General features: G+C 45.8%; 1 protein-coding gene across 1 annotated transcript; it reads left to right on the plus strand.

Moving 5' to 3' along the window:
- Window positions 1–370: 370 nt before the first annotated feature.
- Window positions 371–27,672, plus strand: LOC310786247 (DDB1- and CUL4-associated factor 15-like; the record flags this gene model as incomplete). Its single annotated transcript, XM_083647408.1, has 9 exons — window positions 371–500; window positions 1,896–2,027; window positions 12,367–12,945; window positions 13,082–13,173; window positions 16,536–16,658; window positions 19,362–19,444; window positions 22,299–22,403; window positions 23,483–23,598; window positions 26,834–27,672. The coding sequence occupies 9 exons, from the start codon at window positions 371–373 to the stop codon at window positions 26,887–26,889; spliced, it is 1,416 nt and encodes a 471-aa protein (XP_083503534.1). The 3' UTR covers window positions 26,890–27,672.

Raw genomic sequence — 27,672 nt, forward strand, 5'->3', positions numbered from 1 at the left:
GGAGACGGCGGCTCAGTCAGTGATCAAATCCAGCGCACCTGGGAAGCAAAACGTCATGAAATACTCAAACTCCCAAGGTTCCTGTCGGCACTAGGAAGCTTCTCCTCTCCTAAATACGACATATAAATACATATACATGTAAATTTATTAGTAGCACTTTTTAGGCTCTTAGGATAGTCTAGGCATCTTGTAGATAAGCTATTTAAAAAAACAGACATAATGACATTCTTACAGACAGACAGACAGACTGTGTCTCACTGACTCTCCTCTGTCCTGGTCAGCTCCAGGTTGGGCTCCTGTATTGATGACCCGCGTTTGATCATCCCAGTAACGGTTGGTCATCCCATCCCCGGTCGCTAACGGCAGCAGCATGAAGGCTCTGATCCTGGTGGGCGGGTATGGCACGAGGCTCCGCCCCCTCACACTGAGCGTGCCCAAACCGCTGGTGGAGTTCTGCAACAAGTCCATCCTGCTGCACCAGGTGGAGGCGGTGGGTCACGGTGAGCTCATCGCAATTCGCAAACATCACAAACACAATCTATACACAACATCTGGATGGATTCTTTTTGGCTGTGAAGGTGTGAGAGGAAATCAGTTTGATGGTACAGTGACTTCTAATAGGGAGAATGGCGGCTCTGGCATTCCCACAGCGCCCTCCGAAGGCCTGTTCCTGCACTATGGATTTTTGGTGGCTGCATCCCGGCTCGGCTTGACAGTGTCAAGGAACTTTTAACACAATTTTCTCCTTATAGCTCCTTCAAATTAAAAGTTTTCCACTGACAAACGGTACAATTTTATTGTGAAATACGTATAGGAAGTTAAACATGTTTAGCTTGCTAGCTTGATTTTCTCTCACTGAAACAAGTCGAGACAAGAACATTTGGGGATATTTGGAGCACCCCTCCCCCAGCAAACCAGTTATAAACACTGCATAAAGGTAAGCAAATAGAGACTAGAGAGTACAAGCAGAAGCAGTAAAATAAGGCTGATTGGAACGTACAACGTACGTTAGCATCTGTAACTGTGGGACGCAGATTCAATCGTTTATACGTTTATATATAATCATGCATATACCTGTATGTTATTTTGTGTGTGTGTGTGTGTGTGTGTGTGTGTGTGTGTGTGTATAGCCGGTCCCCTGGCGCTGGCCAGAGAGCTGCTGACCGTGGACAACGAGCCGTTCTTCGTCCTGAACTCTGACGTCATCTGTGACTTCCCCTTCACACACATGCTGCAGTTCCACCAGAGCCACGGCAGAGAGGGGACCATCGTGGTGAGAGACAGACAGACAGACTTACAGACGAGGAGAGACAAACTGACAGACAGACAGACTTACAGACGAGGAGAGACAGACTGACAGACAGACAGATGGGGAGAGACAGACAGACAGACAGACATACAGACGAGGAGAGACTGACAGACAGACAGACTTACAGACGAGGAGAGACTGACAGATGGGGAGAGACAGACATACAGATGGGGAGAGACAGACTGACAGACAGACAGATGGGGAGAGACAGACTGACAGACATACAGATGGGGAGAGACAGACTGACAGACAGACAGATGGGGAGAGACAGACAGATGGGGAGAGACAGACTGACAGACAGACAGATGGGGAGAGACAGACTGACAGACAGACAGATGGGGAGAGACAGACTGACAGGCAGACATACAGATGGGGAGAGACAGACTGACAGGCAGACATACAGATGGGGAGAGACAGGCAGACATACAGATGGAGAGAGACAGACTGACATACAGACAATTTTCCTAATATTTATCATCCAGTGATATAAAAAAGTGATTAAACTGTGTGCCGGTGGGGTGACTTGTGTGTGTGTGTGTGTGTGTGTGTGTGTGTGCAGGTGACGCGGGTGGAGGAGCCCTCTAAGTACGGTGTGGTGGTGTACGAGCCTCGCGCCGGCAGGATCCAGCGCTTCGTGGAGAAGCCTCAGGTCTTCGTCTCCAACAAGATCAACGCCGGCATGTACATCTTCAATCCCAGCATGCTCAGCAGGATCCAGGTACACACACACACACACACACACACACACACACACACACACACAGCACAGCACACTATGTAGGCACCTCTGTCAAACTGAGGCCCTGTTTACACAGCAACGCTCCCTGCATAAAACGGCAAACCTTTTTAGCGTTATGGCCCAATTCCACCGCAGGTAGTAGCGCGGTCCCGCTCCGCTGGACTCGATAAATGGTCTCATCCCATCGGTAAAAACCGGCCCAGCCCGGTTTGATTTGGGGCTGAGTCGTGCTACTTTTCGTCCCTGCCTCGTCGGGGTTCTATTCTGCGAACCCGGGTTCATACGGTGACGTGAAAACATTGTAGACGACTGATTGGTCAGGCAGAATCGTGTTTACTCTGTCTACTGACTGTCATATGCAATGCTGGCGGCTGCATACCAGTTTAGTGGGCTTACCTTCTTCTGTTATGTATATTTCCATCAGTCTTTGTGTTGCTGCCTTCGCCTCCGGTGAAATAAAATCGTGGCGGGTGTTCAATTGTCTGAGAAAAAAGTCCGCTGCTCGCTCAGGGAGCTCTGTAGCTGAGTGGAGGCTGCAGCGCTCCGCTAGGCCGCAGCGGGTGTTTGGTGAAGCCGCGGTCTTGCCTAGAGGCCGCGGGGTAGAGGCTTCACTCTGTTGCGCCGCTGAAGAGGGTCAGCTGTACACCATCGAGCTGCAAGGTGACGCCTCACAGCCTGCTAGCCTCACAGCCTGCTAGCCTCACAGCCTGCTAGCCTCACAGCCTGCTAGCTTCACAGCCTGCTAGCTTCACAGCCTGCTAGCCTCACAGCCTGCTAGCCTCACAGCCTGCTAGCTTCACAGCCTGCTAGCCTCATAGCCTGCTAGCCTCACAGCCTGCTAGCTTCACAGCCTGCTAGCCTCACAGCCTGCTAGCCTCACAGCCTGCTAGCTTCACAGCCTGCTAGCCTCACAGCCTGCTAGCTTCACAGCCTGCTAGCCTCACAGCCTGCTAGCCTCACAGCCTGCTAGCTTCACAGCCTGCTAGCCTCACAGCCTGCTAGCTTCACAGCCTGCTAGCTTCACAGCCTGCTAGCCTCACAGCATGCTAGCTTCACAGCCTGCTAGCTTCACAGCCTGCTAGCCTCACATCCTGCTAGCCTCAGCTTCACAGCCTGCTAGCTTCACAGCCTGCTAGCCTCACAGCCTGCTAGCTTCACAGCATGCTAGCTTCACAGCCTGCTAGCTTCACAGCCTGCTAGCCTCACAGCCTGCTAGCCTCACAGCATGCTAGCTTCACAGCCTGCTAGCTTCACAGCCTGCTAGCCTCACAGCCTGCTAGCCTCAGCTTCACAGCCTGCTAGCTTCACAGCCTGCTAGCCTCACAGCCTGCTAGTTTCACAGCATGCTAGCTTCACAGCCTGCTAGCCTCACAGCCTGCTAGCTTCACAGCCTGCTAGCCTCACAGCCTGCTAGCTTCACAGCCTGCTAGCTTCACAGCCTGCTAGCCTCACAGCCTGCTAGCCTTACAGCCTGCTAGCCTCACAGCCTGCTAGCCTCAGTTTCACAGCCTGCTAGCTTCACAGCCTGCTAGCCCAGGGCTCGACGTTAACTTTTAAAAGTGGTTGCCGGAGGGGCAACCTGGCAAGAGCTTTTGGTTGCCCGAATAAAAATATGGTTGCCCAATTTTAGTCGCTTTATATTTTGAGTAATTAAGATACTATGCAGTCATAAGCCGGCTTAATAATGACGATGTGACAGAAAAGTAAGTATAATAATCTATAGTATAGTATAATAGGCCTATTCAGTGTGCGCACCGGGTGTAGTAGTAGTAATAATGATAAATATAGCCGCAAGCGGCGATGCGGGGTCCAAGCTTCCGGTGACTTGGGGGGTATATGTCAGATAGTGCACATTTATTCAGACTTGGTATGTGCACAAGTAAACAAAGTTTGGCTGAGATCCGGTGACCTGACGGTTTCCAAGCAGTACTAGTAGTAGTAGTAGTAGCAGTAGTAGTAATAGTAGTAGTAGTAGTGTTGGTAGTAGTAGGAGTGGTAGCAGTAGTAGCAGCAGAAGTACTAAGAATAGTAGTAGTAGTAGTAGCAGCAGCAGCAGTAGTAGTGGTGGTTGGCTGTTATAGCGCCACTATCTGGTGGATTGGTGTAATTTTTTCCTCTGAGTAGTGGGTGATGTCTTGAAACTATGTGGAAAGGTGGGTGATGTGGGGCGTATGGTTTCTGAGATCCACACACTTTTAGGGCAGGAAAAGAACAAAAGCAAATACACACAAGTTTAGACATTTATCATTTCAAAACGGTTTCACGTATCCAAAATCCTTTAATAACTTTAGGTTGGGGTAGTCCATAGATAACCCAGAAAAAGTTTCATGTGATTTGGCCAAACAGTCTAGGAGGAGCTCGCAAAAGTAGGTTTTTGATCAAATTCAAAATGGCGGAAAATCTAGGCACACGCAAATGGGCGTGGCCTATATGGATAGATGCATATTGATCCAAGGAATCCAGGATAAGTGAAATTTTGAGTATTGGACACACGGTTCAGAAGATATGGACCATAAGGCGAAATGGTCTGTTATAGCGCCACCATCTGGTGGATTGGTGTTTTTTTTTTTCTCCGAGTAGGGGGTGACCTTTTGAACCTATGTGGAAAGTTTAGGTGATGTGGAGGGTATGGTTTCTGAGATCCACACACTTTTAGGGCAGAAAAAGAAGAAAAACAAATAGACAATATAGCCGCAAGCGGCGATGCGGGGTCCAAGCTTCCGGTGACTTGGGGGGTGTATGTCAGATAATATAGACACTGAATTGCACATTTAATCAGAGTTGGTATGTGCACAAGTGCACAAAGTTTGGTTGAGATTTGGTGACCTGACCGGGTTCAAGCAGTAGTAGCAGTAGTAATAGTAGTGTTAGTGTATATGTGTGTAAGTGTGTATATATATGTGTGTGTATATGTGTGAGTATATGTGTGTGTGTGTGTGTGTATAGGTGTATATGTGTGTGGCAATGTGCACTGGAGCTAGCGGCTGAATTACACCAACTAAGGTACAACCTTGCTACAGTGAACATTTAAGCTAGAATCAGGGTGTAAATGACATTTTCAAGTCAACTTGGCATCTCAGGGCTTGTGGAGAGTTTGATTACACCAGCTGAGCAGTATGGAAGCATTCTATGTATTTGTTTTTTCTATGTTTTTGCTCATGGTCAACTTCACTCAGCAGACAGCTCTGTGCCTGTTGTGGTTAGAGTACAGTTCTATCTCTGTGTGTGATGCGTCCAGAGTGCTTTACCCAGTACACCGACTGCATGCAAGTACCGCATAGTACCCCACTTCAAATAAACCAAACTATACCTTTCACAAATCAACTCAATAAGTGTCAAACTAAATGAATGCCTGCTAAACTGTTTTCGGATGTGCGAGATGTGCAAAATAAATAAGCATTGTTTCCGTTTTCGGTGGAGTGTCCCTTTAAGGCCAAAACTAACATCTCAGTTGGCTTTAATTAAAACACAAGATAGGAATACATTTCAAATCACAACACATTGCCGTCACTTCAAATTACCTTCATACCTCCCTTTACATAACATTGAAAATATATTTCAGATTGTGTAAACCTCCCTTTAAACTCACGGATTTGGCTTTTGGAGGTTTCATTCAGCAGGTTTCAAAGATAAGTTGAATTGGATGTTAAAAAACGTTCCCTCTATACTGCCAACTGTCTTGCACCATCTCCATTCATCAGTGATTCAGTGCACCTGGTACAGAGCCTGACCACAGCCCAACTCTGATTGGCTCAGATTGATGTCAGTCACACTGCAGGATTACAAGCCCGCCAACTTCTGTTTCATGTAAAATACATTGGTGATACATTTTGCAGTGTAAACATTGGTGAACTGGGTTTACAATTATCAAATTATGTGTTCTTAAGTTAAAGCAACTCTGCTCAACATGTGGTAAAATATCAGCCAGGATGAGCGGTTAATGCGTGTCACACCTATGAACAGGTGAGGGCAATGTGACCCCTCAGCACTGGACCCAGATAAAACCACAAGGAAAGATGGCAGGCACACAGCAGGACAAGGTGCAGGGTGATTTTATTTTCCCAACATCAAAAGTGACAGTGAGGCAATCAGCATGTTGTCTGTGGATAAGAACACAAACAGAATTATTTACCCAAATACACAATGTTAACAAGCAATCCAAATGACATCAAATTAGCAATAAACAAACAATGTAACAATCAATTAAAGCAACAATAAACAATATATTTTAACCATGCTAAAGAAAAAAACATATGCAATTCACCTTTAAGGTCAGCATGAGTTGGACTGGCTCACAGCACCTCTGTAGCAGCAGACTGGGGTTTGGGGCAAGTTTTGCACTTCTTTTATAGCCATAGCTCCACCCATCTCCCCACCCACATGGCATAATCCACAAGTGAGTGAGTGAAGCACTCTGGGAGATGAAGTACACCAGTGGTGGCCATTTTAGTGTGCGTGTGCGTGTGCGCGTGTGTGTGCGCGTGTGCGTGTGCAAACAGACAAAATAGTCATAGGAAGTAGTATGTTTAGCAATAAAAAACAATATAACAATCAAACAAACAATAAACAATATATTTTAACCATGGCTAAAGAGAAAAACATATGCAATTCACCTTTAAGATCAGGATGGCTTGGAATGGCAATTCAACAATGGCTAACAAAACTACAACTTACTTAATAATGCATCTGAAGGGAGGATAAACACCAACTGAAACACCAACACAGCCTCTACTGCAGTAACGGACACACACTGAGTGTAGAGGCTGATTAGCATCTTAAGTGCAGGTGTGTGGTGATCAGTCCAGAATTAGGTGCAGGTGTGGTGTATATGTGTGTGCGTGTGTGTACGTGTGTGTGTGTGTGTGCGCGTGTGTGTGTGTGTATGCGCGTGTGTGTGTGTGTGTGTGTTACTCACGGATTTGGCTTTTGGAGGTTTCATTCAGCAGGTTTCAAAGATAAGTTGAATTGGATGTTAAAAAACGTTCCCTCTATACTGCCAACTGTCTTGCACCATCTCCATTCATCAGTGATTCAGTGCACCTGGTACAGAGCCTGACCACAGCCCAACTCTGATTGGCTCAGATTGATGTCAGTCACACTGCAGGATTACAAGCCCGCCAACTTCTGTTTCATGTAAAATACATTGGTGATACATTTTGCAGTGTAAACATTGGTGAACTGGGTTTACAATTATCAAATTATGTGTTCTTAAGTTAAAGCAACTCTGCTCAACATGTGGTAAAATATCAGCCAGGATGAGCGGTTAATGCGTGTCACACCTATGAACAGGTGAGGGCAATGTGACCCCTCAGCACTGGACCCAGATAAAACCACAAGGAAAGATGGCAGGCACACAGCAGGACAAGGTGCAGGGTGATTTTATTTTCCCAACATCAAAAGTGACAGTGAGGCAATCAGCATGTTGTCTGTGGATAAGAACACAAACAGAATTATTTACCCAAATACACAATGTTAACAAGCAATCCAAATGACATCAAATTAGCAATAAACAAACAATGTAACAATCAATTAAAGCAACAATAAACAATATATTTTAACCATGCTAAAGAAAAAAACATATGCAATTCACCTTTAAGGTCAGCATGAGTTGGACTGGCTCACAGCACCTCTGTAGCAGCAGACTGGGGTTTGGGGCAAGTTTTGCACTTCTTTTATAGCCATAGCTCCACCCATCTCCCCACCCACATGGCACAATCCACAAGTGAGTGAGTGAAGCACTCTGGGAGATGAAGTACACCAGTGGTGGCCATTTTAGTGTGCGTGTGCGTGTGCGTGTGCGCGTGTGTGTGCGCGTGTGCGTGTGCAAACAGACAAAATAGTCATAGGAAGTAGTATGTTTAGCAATAAAAAACAATATAACAATCAAACAAACAATAAACAATATATTTTAACCATGGCTAAAGAGAAAAACATATGCAATTCACCTTTAAGATCAGGATGGCTTGGAATGGCAATTCAACAATGGCTAACAAAACTACAACTTACTTAATAATGCATCTGAAGGGAGGATAAACACCAACTGAAACACCAACACAGCCTCTACTGCAGTAACGGACACACACTGAGTGTAGAGGCTGATTAGCATCTTAAGTGCAGGTGTGTGGTGATCAGTCCAGAATTAGGTGCAGGTGTGGTGTATATGTGTGTGCGTGTGTGTACGTGTGTGTGTGTGTGCGCGTGTGTGTGTGTGTGCGCGTGTGTGTGTGTGTGTGTGTGTGTGTGTGTGTGTGTAGATCCGGTGACCTGACGGTTTCCAAGCAGTACTAGTAGTAGTAGTAGTAGCAGTAGTAGTAATAGTAGTAGTGTTGGTAGTAGTGGGAGTGGTAGCAATAGTAGCAGCAGAAGTACTAAGAATAGTAGTAGTAGTAGTAGCAGCAGCGGCAGTAGTAGTGGTGGTTGGCTGTTATAGCGCCACCATCTGGTGGATTGGTGTAATTTTTTTACTCTGAGTAGTGGGTGATGTCGTGAACCTGTGTGGAAAGTTTGGGTGATGGGGGGTGTATGGTTTCTGAGATCCACACACTTTTAGGGCAGGAAAAGAACAAAAGTAAATACACAAAAGTTTAAACATTTATCATTTCAAGACGGTTTCACGTATCCAAATTCTTTCTAAGATTTTTAATCAGGGAAGTCCAGAGATGACACACAAAAAGTTTGCGCTCATTCGGGCAGATGGCCTAGGACGAGTTCGTTTTTTTTTTTTTTGAGAAAGTCCAAGATGGCGGAAAATCTAGCAGACTTAAATGGGCGTGGTCTATATGGATAGATGCGTATTGATCCAGGGAATCCAGCAGATGTGGAATTTTGATTCTACGCCTCACGGTTCAGCAGTTATGGTCCAATACGTGAAATGGTCTGTTATAGCGCCACCATCTGGTCAATATGGCTAATTTTTTGTCTCTGAGTAGTGGGGCACATTTCCAACCTATGTGCAAAGTCTGGCTACTGTAGCCCTTACAGTTTTTGCCGTGCATACTGTTTTAGCGGAGAATATGAAAAATAATAATAAACGGAACAGATACAATAGGGATCCACGCACTTCGTGCTTGGACCCCTAATAATAATAATAATAAATTTGTGTCATTTCGTTTTCTAAACAAATCTTATTTTTTGTTTTTATAATGCATTTGCACTGAAAGGATTTAACTAATATTTGTGAACTTTCATTTTCATATATTTTTCAACAGTTATTGTTCATATTGTGCTTAATTTATTAATTAAAAGCGTTATTGATAATTAAGTAGCCTACCCTCCTCCAGGCCCGGCTCCAGACCCAAGTTACAGAGGGGGCCTGCCCCTAGCTTGGGGGGGCCAAGCTACCCAAGGGGGGTCCGGGGGGATTCTCCCCCGGAAGAAGATTTTGTACATTTTAAAGTAAAATTCGTCAACCTGGTGCATTTGAGAGCAAAATGAAGAGGCTAAATCTGTGAAGAACTACACACCAGCTCAGTGGCCTTGTGGTCTGAGTGTCCGCCCTGAGACTGGGAGGTCGTGAGTTCGATCCCCGGCCGAGTCATACCAAAGACTATAAAAATGGGACCCATTGCCTCCCTGCTTGGCACTCAGCATCAAAGGGTTGGAATTGGGGGGTTAAATCACCATGTGATTCCCGAGCGCGGCGCACGCTGCCGCTCACCGCTCCCCCAGGGGATGGGTCAAATGCGGAGAACAAATTTCACACATTGTGTGACAATCAGTGGGACTTTACCTTTACCTTTACCTTTACACATCTCTAATGTGTTGTGACTTTACAAATAATTAGGCCTAAACAATTAATATTAAGTGTATTTACACATTGTGCACAAATTGCATTCATTGTGACAAATTTACAATAGTTAATATCCAGCCAGAATCATTGCAAATGGATGTTCAAAGTAACAGTTAGCAATAGCATTGAGTTAATCAATGCCTAATGACAGCCAGATTCCATGTTAAACTTTAAAACAGAAAAACGTTTTTAGCAAAAAAAAAAAAAAAAAAAAAAAAATTGAATGGGGGGGCCAGTTTGTTAAATGGGGGGGCCCGGCCCGGTCAGGCCCTGCCCGGTCAGGCCCGGCCCGGTCAGGCCCGCCCCTAACGCCGGGCCTGCCCTCCTCATGTTCATTCAGGGATACTTTGATGACAGTGGTTTGGGGCCCCCACTCTGATGTTGCATAGGGCCCCAAAAGGCCCAGAAGCGGCCCTGCAATCCCTCTCTCTCTCACCCCGTATGAGAGGCTGACAGGCCAGGGATGCAAATCATTTCTCAGCACATATACGCGGTGGTAAAACGTTTTTGAAGGATGTCCTGGTCGAGGTGTATGTTGTAGGCTTGTTGTAGGCTACATGCTTTGCAGTATAGCGTTATGCTGGAATTATGCTTGAAGTTTGGGCTGTCGCACGGAAATGAGAGACACTTTGAATCTTGACGAGGAAACGTGTGGAGCGTTTATACACTGTGTGTGGGTTTCTGCTCGCGGAAGTGAGCTGGAGTCTTGAAAACTCCACTTTGTCCGCCCAGCCGCGTCCACGTAGTTACACAATTCGGGGTGTGCACAGCCAGGCGAAAACCGTCTGCACAGCAGCCTTGTGGAGGGGCGCGTCTGCTGATTTAACTAACTTTTCCGTGTGGACACTCGCCGATGCGGGAAGCATATGAGACCTAAGCGCTTGTTGTAGGCTACATGCTTTGCAGTATAGCATTCGTTTTCCGTCCCGTTCAAAGACGCACAGGTATTTCACCTCAATGACAATTTCCTCGTCCTTTGTTTCTGTGCGGGGCTGCGGGCGGACGAGGTTCTTCTTGCGTCTTGCAGCCGCTGTGATTGTGTGCGAGCAGCCCCACCTGTCCCAGTCAGTACTCGTTAAACATACCGCACGTGCAGCATGCATCACGTAGGTTCCGACTGGTAATTAGTAACATCGTTTCGATTGTAACAGCAATAATGTCACATATATGTCACTCACAACAAGTATTAAAACATTTATTTGGTGTATATTTTGCGGTTTGCTGCTGTACATATTTTGTTGCATGTTAAATCGTGGTTGCCCCTGGGGCAACCAAAGACCGAGAAATGGTTGCCCCATGTTTTTTTTGGTTGCCCGGGGCAACCGGGCAGCCGTTAATGTCGAGCCCTGTAGCCTCACAGCCTGCTAGCCTCACAGCCCGCTAGCCTCACAGCCCGCTAGCCTCACAGCCTGCTAGCCTCACAGCCTGCTAGCTTATCGGCTCAATTCCTGTTTTTCCCCTTCTGTTTGTGTCTGTTTCTCGCTTTCTTCCACCGAGAAGAAAGCCCAATCTCCTCAGCTCTCCTGATGGTTCAGATTTTTCATTTGACTGCTTTCTGTCTGAATGTGGATGTGCATTGGACTGACTTTTTGCTATGAATTTTTTTTTTATTCAGGTGGGGTCGTCGTGTTGTAGCGGACTTCTACCTAGGGTTTCTGTTAGAAAAAAAACAGTGCCGGTCAACGTATCCTGCCAGATTTCAGTGTGTCGGACAAATGGGATAAATTCCAATCAAATATATCTGTTTATTGAGCTTAAAATATCTGAAGGTATGCAAATTTACAGTATACTGTAATAAAAACAAATTGAAAAGTAAAGTAGGCTACTTTATACATTATATTAGTTCCAAATAAGTCCCCTCAAATATAGACTTACAGCCCGAACACACCATACACCAGAGCTACGCTGAAGCAACACAGCGCGGAAGCAGTTTCATATCAGCATCCTTGTTAACAGGCGAGACTGATCACACCAGCTCCACGCTGAAGCGAAGCTGCACGCGTGCAAGGAACAGGGATCGATTGAGACTCGGCACGGGGCTGATGGCGTCTGGTGTGACTGGTGTAGCGTGGCACTCCAGCTTCCGTGAAGCGCTGCTTCTGAGTAGCGCCTGGTGTTGTTAACCGAGGCTTAGGGCTATAGGCGTGCGTAGGGCGTGCATTCATTGGGGCAATACCTAAACATCCATTATAGCCAATTAGAGGCATTCTTGTGTTTTTTGGGGGGAAATTGCAGCGAACACAGAGGCAACTGCATGACCAAAACAAATATAAAATGAGCACAAGGTGAAATCTGGGTATAACTTTGGGATGATTGTCGGTGTTCAGTCAGTTTTTTTTATTTAATTTATTCTGTATACTTTTCTTTCTTTCTTTCTGTGAAGTAGCACTCTTCAGAAATCTCTCTGTCAATATTTCTGTCCTTTTTCTGCTGGATCAGTGAGGCTCCTTCCTGCCTCGCAGTGTATCTCAGTCTCTCACAGGCGAGCACGCTCAGTCCTCTCAGATCCTCTATCTCTGTCTCTCACAGGCGAGCACGCTCCGTCATCTCAGATCCTCTACACAAAGGGAGCAGCTCCCCCGTCAGCTCCAGCCTCTGCGTCGTCCTCCTCTACCTCATCACCCTCGTTTTCCGTGCTACCTCAGGGATCACCCGGAACCACACCGCCGTCCGGCAGGCCCGATCCTTTCCCCCCGTCTCCCAGCCAGTCGCAGGCAGTCGTGCGAGCCCGGGAGTTTGCCGCCGACCTATTTAGGCGGGCCCAGGGAGGAGGAAGAGAAAATGACGAAGAGGGAGAGAGGAGACGAGCGGACGATGCCGTGGAAAATGTGTCCTCTCGTACGTCCTCCTCACGTACGGCTTCGTCCCTTCTCCTTCCCCCTCGGAGATGGACTAGTTTACCACAACCCTCGACGTCGGGCGGGAGCCACAGTTTGCCGCAGGGCTCGGAACAGGTGACGACCCCGGCCTCCTCCTCGTCTTCGTCCCCTCCCACCCCATCCTCATCCTCGTCGCAGGAGGCAGGCCCCAGTGAGCCTGGGTATGTCAACTACACACGCCTGCACTACCGCCTCCAGCAGCCGGGGGCAACAGAGCAGAACGCAGGAGGTGAGAGAGGGCGTGAGTGAGGGAGGGAGGGAGAAACTGAGAAAGAGAGAAGATAATTAAAAAAAAAACGTATATCAGGTCAACTCTAAAGCTGTCCGGTTGGTGTGTCTCTCTCATCCTCTACTTCTCTCTCTAGGCTATGAAGACGATAAGGTCCTGCTGCCTTTCACAGTCACTGATCTGAAGGGACGGAACCTACAGCTGGTCACGGGGCTGCACAACAGCCAGGTTTGTTTTGGTGCCAGGACTTGCTCGTTGGCATTTAGTTACAGTGTATCCCAAGGATAAGGCTGATGTTTTTAACGCGTTGCTTACCGTCAACAAACCCTATGAGAAATAACAAAATCAACATTGCGTTTACTTTACTCCCATTACATTCCGAGTTCCCACGAACCATTTTTAGCTGTCAAGCGGGAAGTAATTCACTCCAATTATAAGCCAAAAAAACCTTGAAATACAGCTCACAAAGACATTGCTTACATTTTAAAATCACTGTTTCACCACGAAAAAGTCAGGCTGTTGTAGTTATTACCAATCAAATTCAAATGGGAACAAATTCTTCAAAAAGTCAGCTGTCCCGGTGCATTGTGATGATGAAATGTGCTGCCCAGAGCAACGGCATGTCTCTTTGACGTGTTTTTGCTGATTTTGTTATTTTCATAGGATTTGTTGAGCAATGCATAAAAAAACACCACCCTCACCCTGTAAGTACATCATCTGTTTACTCTTGGTGAATCGACAAGGTGGTATTTAATATCGAACAGAGAAGTTGAATAACTAGGTAAAACAAATGTTAAGATGCAAGACAACAGTTTTGCTGCCATCTACTTGTTTTGAAGCAGTGCAGCTGTTTCTATATGAGACATGCAGCTGTTTCTATATAGCCCTTTTCCCACATGCGCTTTGTACCGCAAAATGACCGGTACGTGGTCTAATGCCTGCATGTGAGAAAGGCGCCGTGCCGGTATAAGCGCGACCCCGTCGTCGCGGAGATTTCACCACTTTCCAGCCTGTCAGAAGAGCGGTATGCGCTTTAGCGGATACTAGTGAGAAACGGGTGCAGTCATTTTCCGCGACACTCTCATGGGCGAGGTGTACACACGTTGCTTAATGTTCCAGCGGGCATAATCTAATCATTCGCGCACATTAAAGCAAACTGGCGAAATTATCTTGTGATAATAAGAGCAGTAGCCTATGTCAGCTTCATGTGTGGGTGTGCTGTGCTGATTTTCCCCTCTCCTCTCTGCTCGCTCTCTGGCCACAGTCCGTCCTCCTCCTTCAGTCACAGCCCGACAGGGCAAATGCATGAAGCGAAAGTGGAAGTATTTTGCTTACGTTGCCGACAGCGAAGGCAAGCCCGGACACATCAAATGAAGCCAGTCTGTAAAAAGTGCTTCAACGCGATGCAGGTGAACGGATAAACAAGCAAACTTATTTCACCATTCAGAGTTTTGCCAACACGTCACTCCCCCACTCGCTCTGCAGTGCCGCCCCCCCCCCCACATACAGGCAATTTCGCTGATAGATTCCCACATGCGCGAGCCGAAGTGTGAAGGGAAATGTCCGATATTGACTTACAGGTAATTTTCCGGTACGCATGTGGGAAAAGGGCTTTATGAGACATGCAGCTGTTTCTATATGAGACATGCAGCTGTTTCTATATGAGACATGCAGCTGTTTCTATATGAGACATGCAGCTGTTTCTATATGAGACATGCAGCTGTTTCTATATGAGACATGCAGCTGTTTCTATATGAGACATGCAGCTGTTTCTATATGAGACATGCAGCTGTTTCTATATGAGACATGCAGCTGTTTCTATATGAGACATGCAGCTGTTCTATATGAGACATGCAGCTGTTTCTATATGAGACATGCAGCTGTTTCTATATGAGACATGCAGCTGTTTCTATATGAGACATGCAGCTGTTTCTATATGAGACATGCAGCTGTTTCTATATGAGACATGCAGCTGTTTCTATATGAGACATGCAGCTGTTTCTATATGAGACATGCAGCTGTTTCTATATGAGACATGCAGCTGTTTCTATATGAGACATGCAGCTGTTTCTATATGAGACATGCAGCTGTTTCTATATGAGACATGCAGCTGTTTCTATATGAGACATGGCGTGTCTGTCTGTGTTTAGCATGAGGGGATGTAACCTAGGTCGCTCCACGAGCGAGCGGGAGAGAAAGAGAGAGAGCGCTTCGGTGGGCGGCCGAGGTCGACAGTGAATGGATGGAGAGAGCCGCTCAAATCCGGTGAAACACGCGCGCACACACAGAGAGGGGCAGCTCATCAGTGCGACACACAGATTAGCCGATTAGCGAAAGCGTTTAAACACATAAATCTTCGCTTTCAACGCGGTTTTGCACCATTGGAATCAGCGTGACTTGCACTTGTTAATGAAGCTCAGTGGCACATTGATTCCGCAGTTGCTTACATACATAGCCTAAAGGCCCAATTATGCTCAACGTTAAATACAGATACACATACAGACAGAGCTTTCTGATGTCTTTATTTTCGGACAAAAATGGAGCATAAATGAGCTCTAGTGTACTAAACCTGCACAGCTTACTTCACCACCTGGGTGTGATTTTTATAACCTCCACCAGGGGTTCCCAAACTTTTCAGACCAAGTACCACTATGTACCAAACCAAATTTCCCAGGGACCACTTCCACTGCAGATTCCCCCCGCCCCCCCCATAAAATGTACTTTGCTGATTTAACAATGCAATAGCATCAGAAAGGCTAAATAACAACATAAGGCTACTGGTTCAAAACAGACACACGCGTGCGTGCGCCCACACACAACTGCCAACATTAGGCTGTGAAAAAATAAAATGCAATGCTCTGGTGGACCACCAGGCGGACCCCTCGCGGACCACAGTTTGGGAACCACCAATCTGGGAACCCATCGGTTAAACAAAACAAAACAAAATCTCTAACCTCTGGGGGCAGCAGCCCCGTTTCAATGTGGTGCAACAGGAAGTCAAGAGGCGCGGTCGGCAGCGGAAGAAAATCCCTTTCCGCTCCCTGCAAGCTCTGCCATTGGCTCCAACCGACCGGCTCCGCCCATTAATGGATTTATTTTCCGCTTCCTGCGTGTTGCTCTCAAATCCGTCCGTCGCTATGAACAAACAACAATAACAACTGTAGCTCGTTGCTAGTAGCAAGTAGCAACTTGCTATACGTTGAAAATGGTCAGTTTTGACTACACACCGGTCACGTTCACTTCATTTTGATCGGGTAAAGCGCAGCATGCGTGCGAGCGCTGTTATACCCCTTTTGACGGAGCCTGCAGACAGATTTTTGATGCAAGTCGAAAGTCCGTCTCGAGAGATTAGGGAACCACTGACCTACACAAATAACCGTAGACATTAACTGCAATAAAATTGTGATAAAAGTTTCAGTCAGTTACAGTAAAGATAAGGAAGGAAAAACCATACAAGTGATCTAATATAGGTTTGGCTCCTACATTTTGCATGGGAAGAAACTGTAAAAGATGAGTGTGTGTTTTCTCCTGATACTGGTGGTGCTGGAGAACAGGTGTGAGTTAGGGCCATGTGTTTTTGTCTCTTGCAGAGTGTGCGTGTGGAACAGTTGACTCTGGACTTTGAGTATCTCATCAATGAGGTGATCAGGAGCGACGCTGCCTGGGCCCCCCAGTTCTGCTCCTTCAGCGACTATGATGTTGTGATATTAGAGGTCAACAACATACACACATACCCAGACATTCACACACACACAATGTCTCTCTCTGTCATAGTACAGTTCTCTTTTGTCTTATTATCTTTATTTGTATTTGTATTTGTATTTTTTTTTACGATCAATCAGAATCAGAATCAGAAAGACTTTAATGATCCCCGGGGGGAAATTGGGACAAGTTACAGTAGCTCGCTCACAGAACACACATAGCATAAAATAAACAGTAGTAAATGCGATATTAAGCAAAATAAGCAGAATAGGAACACAACATAGCATAGAATAACAGTAGTAAATGCGATAGAAGCAAAAATAAGTAGAATATGTCAAAGAAGAAAAATACGTAGAGTAAGTATACATTCCGTGCCAATTATCATTATTGCACCCTGGACTTATATTAAGTCGGCTTGCCCTATACGTTACACGTGGCTCAGCCAGGCACAGTTAACCTATCGGCTGGCTCAGTCTCAGGGAGACTGAGCGTCTCCGAGGTGCTCTTTTAAGAGAGGCATTAAATAGACCAATGGCCACAGGCAGGAATGATTTCCTGTGCCTCTCCGTATTGCATCTAGGTGGAATCAGTCTCTCACTGAACGTACTCCTGTGTTTGACTAGCACGCCGTGGAGTGGGTGCGAGTGAGTCATTGCTCAATCTGCTCAGATCTGTCCACACCCCCCCCCCTCACACCTTGCTCTGATTTGATTAATTTCTTCATATTTAAGTGTCCACTATAATTATGTTTCACACAGGCGCCAAGCTTGGGCTCGGGCAGAGGAAAGCTGTGGAAGTGATACTGAAACCTAGAGTTCCCCAAATGGCCACTTGAGGGCTGGCTCCAAAAGGGAGTCGTTCCCCGTTCACCCCATGTTAAAATGCCCGTATTTACAACAGGATTAAGCATGTTTACAGCCTGGTTTAAAACAGTTTTGCTCTTCCGGTATATAGCTTATTTCACTTTTCATAACAACTGTCCAGAGGGTGAATTTTTATATAACTCACTAGAGGTGTCACGATACACTAATTTCACGATACGATACACGATATTTGGTTCACGATAACGATACGATACGATATTTTAACAATATTTTTTTAACAAAAGTAAATAATTTTTATGTATTTATTTATCATTTATTTAACCCTGTGAGTCCCGTTGAAATCGAAACCCCTTGTCAAGGGAGCCCTGGGAAAATACTGGAAAAATAGTCTTTCATTTGATATACACAAAATACAAAACAAATGCTGTTTTTGGAAATTGTTATTATAATAACTAGAAAACAACATGGAAGATAATGCTTCTCTTGCACTAGAATGTGTCACACTGTCACAAACTAAATGTTTGTTGCATGGTGAAAGAAAAATAAAGTATACAATCTATTTCTTAAATAACTCATGCTCAATGGTCCCTAAACTTATGTAATCTTATGTACCCCTTGAGCTGTTTTGCCATGCCAGTAGTAGTCTACCCCCTCACTCATGCGTGTTGATTCTGCTAAATTTGTTCTATTATTATTCAGGAGCAATTTTTTTTTTTTTTTTACGATATAATTTTTTTCTGACGATATCGATATCGTGACGCTTCGATATCGCGATATATCGTGCGACGAAATATCGTGACACCCCTATAACTCACCCATTTAGTGTAAAATAGACAATAGACCCTTCTCACGGGGGCCATTTTGTGTCGAGAAGCCAGGGTAAACACAGGTGCAAGCAAAACACTAATGAGGGTTTCCAAATTCCAATCATGGAAGTTGGAAACCCTCATTAGTGTTTTGCTTGCACCTGTGTTTACCCTGGCTTCTCGACACAAAATGGCCCCCGTGAGAAGGGTCTATAGAAAAGACAATGTTTTGGGCGTGATTGACAGGTCGTCTGTCAAGTGATCATGCAGCGTGCCGATCACGGCCCACCACCAGGTGGTGCTGCGGCTCCACCTGGTCTCGTGCCGTCTCGTGCGAGCTGCACAAGAAGCCCAATATGGCGACGGCCACACTCGACTTCAAAACAGGAGTCCAGAAACCAATGGGTGACTGTCCATCTGTCTATCTATATATAGGTTCACCTCGATGGAAAATGTAGTGTCTTACGGCCTTGACATGATAAGCCAGTATTATCTGTCTTTCAGAACAACATACATTTTGTTTGGACTTTTATCAAAGTGAGAAAGAAAGAAGAAAAATCTATTAAAGTAATCAGACCTGCAGTAGTTTTTTCAGTTAGCTACACACACACGCACACGCACACACACACACACACACACACACACACACACACACACACACACACACACACAATGATTGCGATTGGTTATGAAATGTCTGTAATATCATGGTACATTCCAGACTGAGAAAGTTGGAGGCAATTTGATCAATTCTCATGGGATGTTCGGAAATATCAAGGAATGTTACAAACCAGTCAGTCACTTTACTACAGGATGTATTTTCAACTTGTTTGACACATTCATTGCATTAGATTGTTTTCAGCTGTTTTTGTATATTGCAGTGCAGTCACTTCTCCACAGTAAGCCCAACTGTAGCGGAAACCAGACTGGTTGTTCCTTTTCTAACTGAGCTGGAAACATTCACATGTTTAGGTCATGGAAGCACTCGGACTTAGTGAAGGAGAGTCATGGGGAAGTCATGGGGTTTGACATCAGGTCCCCGGTGCAAAACCCTGCAGTAATGTGTGTACTTGGTGTGTATCAGGTGTGTGCGGAGACCAACACTGTGATGATCAACATCGGCCTGCTACTCCTGGCCTTCCCCAACGCTGACGAGGAGCACTTCAGGTACCCAACGCTCCTCCACACTGCTGTCTGTCTGTTACCCAACGCTCCTCCACACTGCTGTCTGTCTGTCTGTTACCCAACGCTCCTCCACACTGCTGTCTGTCTGTCTGTTACCCAACGCTCCTCCACACTGCTGTCTGTCTGTCTGTTACCCAACGCTCCTCCACACTGCTGTCTGTCTGTCTGTCTGTCTGTTACCCAACGCTCCTCCACACTGCTGTCTGTCAGTCTGTTACCCAACGCTCCTCCACACTGCTGTCTGTCTGTTACCCAACGCTCCTCCACACTGCTGTCTGTCTGTTACCCAACGCTCCTCCACACTGCTGTCTGTCTGTCTGTTACCCAACGCTCCTCCACACTGCTGTCTGTCTGTCTGTTACCCAACGCTCCTCCACACTGCTGTCTGTCTGTCTGTCTGTTACCCAACGCTCCTCCACACTGCTGTCTGTCTGTCTGTTACCCAACGCTCCTCCACACTGCTGTCTGTCTGTTACCCAACGCTCCTCCACACTGCTGTCTGTCTGTCTGTTACCCAACGCTCCTCCACACTGCTGTCTGTCTGTCTGTTACCCAACGCTCCTCCACACTGCTGTCTGTCTGTCTGTTACCCAACGCTCCTCCACACTGCTGTCTGTCTGTCTGTTACCCAACGCTCCTCCACACTGCTGTCTGTCTGTCTGTCTGTTACCCAACGCTCCTCCACACTGCTGTCTGTCAGTCTGTTACCCAACGCTCCTCCACACTGCTGTCTGTCTGTTACCCAACGCTCCTCCACACTGCTGTCTGTCTGTTACCCAACGCTCCTCCACACTGCTGTCTGTCTGTCTGTTACCCAACGCTCCTCCACACTGCTGTCTGTCTGTCTGTTACCCAACGCTCCTCCACACTGCTGTCTGTCTGTCTGTCTGTTACCCAACGCTCCTCCACACTGCTGTCTGTCTGTCTGTCTGTTACCCAACGCTCCTCCACACTGCTGTCTGTCAGTCTGTCTGTTACCCAACGCTCCTCCACACTGCTGTCTGTCTGTCTGTTACCCAACGCTCCTCCACACTGCTGTCTGTCTGTCTGTTACCCAACGCTCCTCCACACTGCTGTCTGTCTGTTACCCAACGCTCCTCCACACTGCTGTCTGTCTGTCTGTCTGTCTGTTACCCAACGCTCCTCCACACTGCTGTCTGTCTGTCTGTTACCCAACGCTCCTCCACACTGCTGTCTGTCAGTCTGTCTGTTACCCAACGCTCCTCCACACTGCTGTCTGTCTGTCTGTTACCCAACGCTCCTCCACACTGCTGTCTGTCTGTCTGTTACCCAACGCTCCTCCACACTGCTGTCTGTCAGTCTGTCTGTTACCCAACGCTCCTCCACACTGCTGTCTGTCTGTCTGTTACCCAACGCTCCTCCACACTGCTGTCTGTCAGTCTGTCTGTTATTCACCTTCAGCTGACGAGGAGCACTTCAGGTCCCCAACGCTCCTCCACACTGCTGTCTGTCAGTCTGTCTGTTATTCACCTTCAGCTGACGAGGAGCACTTCAGGTCCCCAACGCTCCTCCACACTGCTGTCTGTCAGTCTGTCTGTTATTCACCTTCAGCACTGGATCTGCCATTCCAGACTGCCTATCATCTGCCAATGGCTGTGAATGCCTTTGTTCTTTGTCTCTACTTGATAAACAACCATACACACCATTATTCTGCCCTCAGTACATCTTTTAATTGAATTTTCCCATATGTCCATATGGACACAAACTTATAAAACAGAGCTACTGTAAAGTTCTCACATATGACATATTAGCAGGTAAAAAAAAGCATACAAAATAAATAAGAGTAAAAAGTACAATAGTGCAGCAATGTAATAGTTGACTGTACATTCTCACCTTCAAGAAACTCCATATTCTTGTAAAGTCCATTCCATTGACAAGATGGCATTTCTTTTACCTATACGTGTATAGAAGGCACATCCATCTTTTCCCCCAAAAAAAGAGCTCCAGCCGTGAAGTTGATCAATATATAATAATATTTATAAAATGGCTCTCTCAAATCAAGCAATCTGATTGGTTCACAGCCATTGTATAATTCCAGTAACCGAGTTCAATAACCCATGGCCATGGGTTATTGGTTGCCATGGCAACTCTCTTACTAAAAGGCAGTGCTGCACTCGAGCCAAACAGCTTTCTCCTGATCTGCTGTATGGAGGGTCACTAGTCGGACGCATGATGGCGCAACTCTCTTACTAAAAGTACCTCAAAAACAAAATGGCGGAGACAGCTTTTCAGATCCTTGTGAATCGATCTTCGCTTATAACTTTACTAATACTTCGCAGAAAATGATGTTTTGTACAAGAATAGACGCGGGCTAATGTCTTAACCCCTCTCTCGCCCGCCCTCACTCTTAACCCCGCATTTCTAAATAAGACGTAACGTTACTTGGTGTGGGCATATGGCTCTGGTGTCGGGCTTTGTAAAAAGTCCAGGCAAGCGCCAGGATTGGCCAATGTCGACTTCAGTCTCCAGAACGATCCAATCAAATCACCCGCACGTCTATCTTCTTGCTAGAGGTCCCGCCTTACAGTAGTGTTTCAACTGACTCTCAGAATACCATGCCAGTCGGACTTATAGTGTTATTATTATTATATTATTATACTTGGAACCCTTTTATAAAAGCAATATAGCACTCGAGCAGCGTGTGTTGTGGAATATATCCCCCTGCTCAGTTGTTATCCCACTCGGCCTGCGGCCTCGTGGGATAACAACTGATCAGGGGGATATATATTCACCACAACACACTTGCTCTCGTGATATATTGCTTAAATATATAATATATAATAAGTCCTTTTTCCCCATCCTTTTTTGTTCCCAGGCCAAACACCTACCATTCCAACCTGCAGGTCAGCTGGGACCTGAACACAGGAGTGTGCTACACTTTTGGTGTCGGTGACCTTACGGAGGTCAAGGGTCAGACTAGGTGAGGAACCCCCCCCCCCCCCCCCTCCCCCTCCCACGCTCTCTGTTCAGTTCATCCTGATGAAGCCGTGTCTCTACACGCTGTTCAGTTCATCCTGATGAAGCTGTGTCTCTACAAGCTGTTCAGTTCATCCTGCTGAAGCTGTGTCTCTACAAGCTGTTCAGTTCATCCTGCTGAAGCTGTGTCTCTACACGCTGTTCAGTTCATCCTGCTGAAGCTGTGTCTCTACAAGCTGTTCAGTTCATCCTGCTGAAGCCGTGTCTCTACAAGCTGTTCAGTTCATCCTGCTGAAGCTGTGTCTCTACACACTGTTCAGTTCATCCTGCTGAAGCTGTGTCTCTACAAGCTGTTCAGTTCATCCTGCTGAAGCTGTGTCTCTACACGCTGTTCAGTTCATCCTGCTGAAGCTGTGTCTCTACACACTGTTCAGTTCATCCTGCTGAAGCCGTGTCTCTACACACTGTTCAGTTCATCCTGCTGAAGCTGTGTCTCTACACACTGTTCAGTTCATCCTGCTGAAGCTGTGTCTCTACACTCTGTTCAGTTCATCCTGCTGAAGCTGTGTCTCTACACACTGTTCAGTTCATCCTGCTGAAGCTGTGTCTCTACACACTGTTCAGTTCATCCTGCTGAAGCTGTGTCTCTACACACTGTTCAGTTCATCCTGCTGAAGCTGTGTCTCTACAAGCTGTTCAGTTCATCCTGCTGAAGCTGTGTCTCTACAAGCTGTTCAGTTCATCCTGCTGAAGCTGTGTCTCTACACACTGTTCAGTTCATCCTGCTGAAGCTGTGTCTCTACACACTGTTCAGTTCATCCTGCTGAAGCTGTGTCTCTACACACTGTTCAGTTCATCCTGCTGAAGCTGTGTCTCTACACACTGTTCAGTTCATCCTGCTGAAGCTGTGTCTCTACATGCTGTTCAGTTCATCCTGCTGAAGCTGTGTCTCTACACACTGTTCAGTTCATCCTGCTGAAGCTGTGTCTCTACACACTGTTCAGTTCATCCTGCTGAAGCCGTGTCTCTACACACTGTTCAGTTCATCCTGCTGAAGCCGTGTCTCTCTGTCTTCTCTGTCAGTGGGAGTGTGTGGAGTTCTTACAGGAAGTCCTGTGTGAACACAGTGATGAAGTGGCTGCTTCCTGAGACCACCGCCCGCTACATACATCGCATGAGCAACGAAGCTCTGCACAAAGGTGGGTTTTACCTTTACACACACACACACACACACACACACACACACACACACACCCTCCAATAAAGCCCTGGGACGGTTTGCACAAAACATCCTAAGTTAAGATTTTCCTTAAAGTCCAAGTTAAGGTTTCCATAAAGGAACAGGAAAAAGACTTAAGGTTGTTTTGTGCAATCGATTTTATTTTATGGAAACCTTAACTCGGACTTTTAAGGAAAATCTTAAGTCAAGGTGTTTTGTACAACCGGTCCCAGGTCTCTAAAATAAATGTCAGATTTACCAAAAATGTGTCTAAATTTGTGTATTATTCATAGCCTAAATAATATTAAAATAAGACCTTTTCACAGCTACCGTTTTGTGTCGAAAAGGCAGGGTAAACACAGGTGCAAGCAAAACATTAATGAATGAATGGAAGTTTCCAACTTCCATGATTGGAGGGTTGGAAACCCTCGTTACTGTTTTGCTTGCACCTGTGTTTACCCTGCCTTTTCCACACAAAATGGCCACCGTGAAAAAGGCCTATTCTTACAATATCACACAATACATGTATATATATATATATATAATACATTTATATTACCAATATTATCTGGTTGCCATACAGGCACGGTTGTGAAAACATAACTTACTGTACTCCTTGGATCGCTGTACAGCATTGCTCCTGTTAGACAATACAGGAAAGTGTTTTCTTCCAGGGTATCCACGGGGGCTTCAAAAGTATCAAAAGTTGATAATCAATTTAGGGAAAATTTAGGCCCTAAATAGTCTTAATCACCATTTGATGGGGTATTACATTTTTTAGCTATTGTGCCGATTGTGTTAAATGGGCATATGATATCGTCTCATATCGATCGCAGACCCCTGAAGCAAATGCAAATCGTATCGTGGCAGACTTTGTGATATCAGCAAATATCCTATCGTTTTCCAAAGAAACTATATATCATATCGTAATGAAACTTATGATTTACACGCCTATCGCTGATGTGACAGAAGTGGCATTGAGGTATTGGAAAAGGTCTTCAAAGGTATTGAATCTAACTTCAGGACTCCTGCATATACCCTGTATTAAATCTTGTAGCTGATTGTCTTAAATTAACATATAAAGATAAAGTAACGCACACCAAAGGTTGTAGTGAGGTGCTGATGGAAGTAGACTTGAGTTGAACACTCTGGCTCCATATGCATTTCTTTTAATGGGTGACGGGTCGGCCCTCCGGCCTTCTTCAAGGTCAACAATAGTATGACAACAGGCACTGGGGATATTATATAGGCCAGGCCGCACCCTAATCATCTGATGGTGGTTAGAGCATCATCAGGGTCAGGCAAACAATCAAATAGCCTTTAGCCAATTAAAACTCTTCAACAGTGACAGGTCAAACTACAGCCAATCAAATCACTTCAAAGTCTAAACAAAGTGACAGAACATATATCATACCATACTGTAATAGACTTTACAATTACAAAGTCAAGTATAAAAATATACATTTAGGTTTCTAATAGAAAAAGTTTCAACATCAGCTCTAGATGAACATCATAAACAACTCAATCTAAACATCCAATAAAGAGACTACTTTACAGAAAACATGTTAAGTCAAAGTATATTCAGTCCATGAGGGGACAGGCTTCTCAGGCAGTGAATCCAATAGAGCTCAACAGTGACTGCCCGCTTTTTCTCAAGAGAATTCCCCATTCATTTTCTCCATCTAGACCAGGAGGAGTGGGCTTTTTTTCTTCCAGAGGGCCATACTGACTTACATCAAGTAAGCGAAGGACCACACATTGGACATCATTCCTGCCATACACTCCTGATTTTCACTGGAGTCTCCCTATTTTTAACCCTCTCTCCCTCTGTGATTGATTATTTCTCCTGTTAATCCCCTGATATAATATAATATATACTGTGATACAAATCCAATGGCTGTAGCAGATGAGATTTATTAACAGAATTCTGCCTTTTATTTAGTTTTTGGGGGTGGTTGTTTTTTTTCTTTTGAGGATGTTGAGGGCCGGATTGAGATGGTGCAGGGGCCGGGTCTGGCCCTGGGGTTACCGCGACACGCAACTCTTTTCTTTTCTTTTTATAATATTTTTTCCCAAAATTTTTTTATCCCATTTTTATCCCCCATTAGTGCTAATTTAATTTATTTATCCTGGTTGCTACTCCACCCTCTGCCGATCTGGGGAGAGCCGAAACTGGCTCCATGCTTCCTCCGATACATGGGCAGTTAGCCAACCGCTTCTTTTCACCTGACAGGGGAAGCTTCACCGGTAGGACATAGCACGTGGGAGGTTCACGCTATTCCAACCAGTTCCCCTCCCTCCCTCCGAACAGGCGGCCTTAACGACCAGAGGAGGAACCACATTAGCAACCAGGATATTGCATGTTTTGGTGAAGCGGTTCCTATATAAGGGAAACCCCCGGGAGGCACGGGGAGAACATGCAAACTCCACACAGAAAGGCCCTTTTGCCGACCCCACCCGGGCGGTGGGCACTCGAGGACATGCGGCCGGGCACGCATTCCTTCAGCGTTCACAGCGTCCCAGGTGGGAATCGAACCCAGGAGCTTCGAGCTGTGAGGCGACAGCCGCTTACCACTGCACCACCGTACCCCCTTGTGACACGCAACTCTAAATGGATTCTCCTTTAGAGTTGCGCACGGCTTGCCCTTCTCCGTGGAAGTCAGACCCAAAGCAAGCCTGGCTGGCTTCAAACATGCACGAATCACAAAGACAAAAGTACTCACACATAGCCACGGGTGTCTTCCCTCACGCCGGTCTGGCAACGCTGTTTGTTAACTTTCAGTTTACGAGTACGATGCTTATTTGTGTAGCCGGAAACTGTATCTTTCCCTTTTCGGAGAGTGGGTCTGACTTCCACGGAGAAGGACAAACCGTGTGCAACTCTAATGGAGAATCCATTTAGACTTGCGTGTCGCGGCTAGCCCTGGGGCAGCATTTTGCCCATGTGTGATCTAGACATTTAGAAAAACCTTATATAATGAGTTTTTTAAGCCTGGAACCAAGCCAACCAGCCACCTACTGAATCGTGAGTGACCATAAAACATTTCACTAGGAGCAAAAATAAAAAATGGTCTGGTGCTATGAAGATTTGTGCTCAACTGGCCCCAGCCATTAACTCACTGTTGTATGGCATTTGCAAACATACACCAGCATTTGTGGCGTATGTAGATAAGAGTGAAATCTGATTCAAATCTCACTCCTCTTCTCATCTGTAGGCTCGTCCCTGCAAGTGCTAACGGACCACGACCGATGCACCTGGATTGTGTTATGAAGGAGGTCGCCAGACAGCAGCAGGTCGCCAGACAGCAGCAGGCCACAACGGTCAAAGAAATTGAAACAAGCGCGCACATGTGTGTGCGGCTGTGCGCGCGCACACACACACACACGTACACATCGACACTGCCTCATCTTTGGTGCAGAGCATGACCTTAATTTGGGGGCAAAACTAATGTTGAATGACACGTGATAACATGTTTATTACACGTGTCAAGACAAATCTGTACAACCGAGCGAACAATGCTCTCAGAGGAATACTGTAACAAAGTTGTAGAGGTGATCTGTGTTTAATCTTTGAGGTTAAATCTTTTTTCTTTTTTATTGTGTACTGTAATATAGTATTGCATCCATCAACCAATAGCTGGACTGAACAAAAATTTCAGATTTCATTTTTGTTTTTATACATAAAGGTGTACTGTTAATCGAGTGTGTGTCTTTTGTGTAATTGATTGTATGGACTATATCTGCACCTGTGTGGTGTTCACAAGGCAATGTCACCCAGTGTTTGGATGGGTGTGTCCATGTGTGTTTAATATGTATGAAAAAGTTCACAGATTCTGCTGCTTCTGGACAAGTGGTTTTCTTGTCTGGCCTGGACCAGTTAAGTCCAGTATTGATTTATATCTCCATGGTATTTATCAAAATGAAACCGTACTGCATCACTTGTAACGTTGTCTATTTTTGGGGGGTCTTTTTATGTCATGAATGCAGTGGGGTCTTGCAGTCACCTGCTTAGCCAGTCAATTGACATCATGCATGGCAGTGAGACCATGTTCTA

This window comes from Poromitra crassiceps (genome assembly GCF_964638095.1).
Source record: "Poromitra crassiceps genome assembly, chromosome: 12".
Classification (NCBI taxonomy): domain Eukaryota; kingdom Metazoa; phylum Chordata; class Actinopteri; order Beryciformes; family Melamphaidae; genus Poromitra; species Poromitra crassiceps.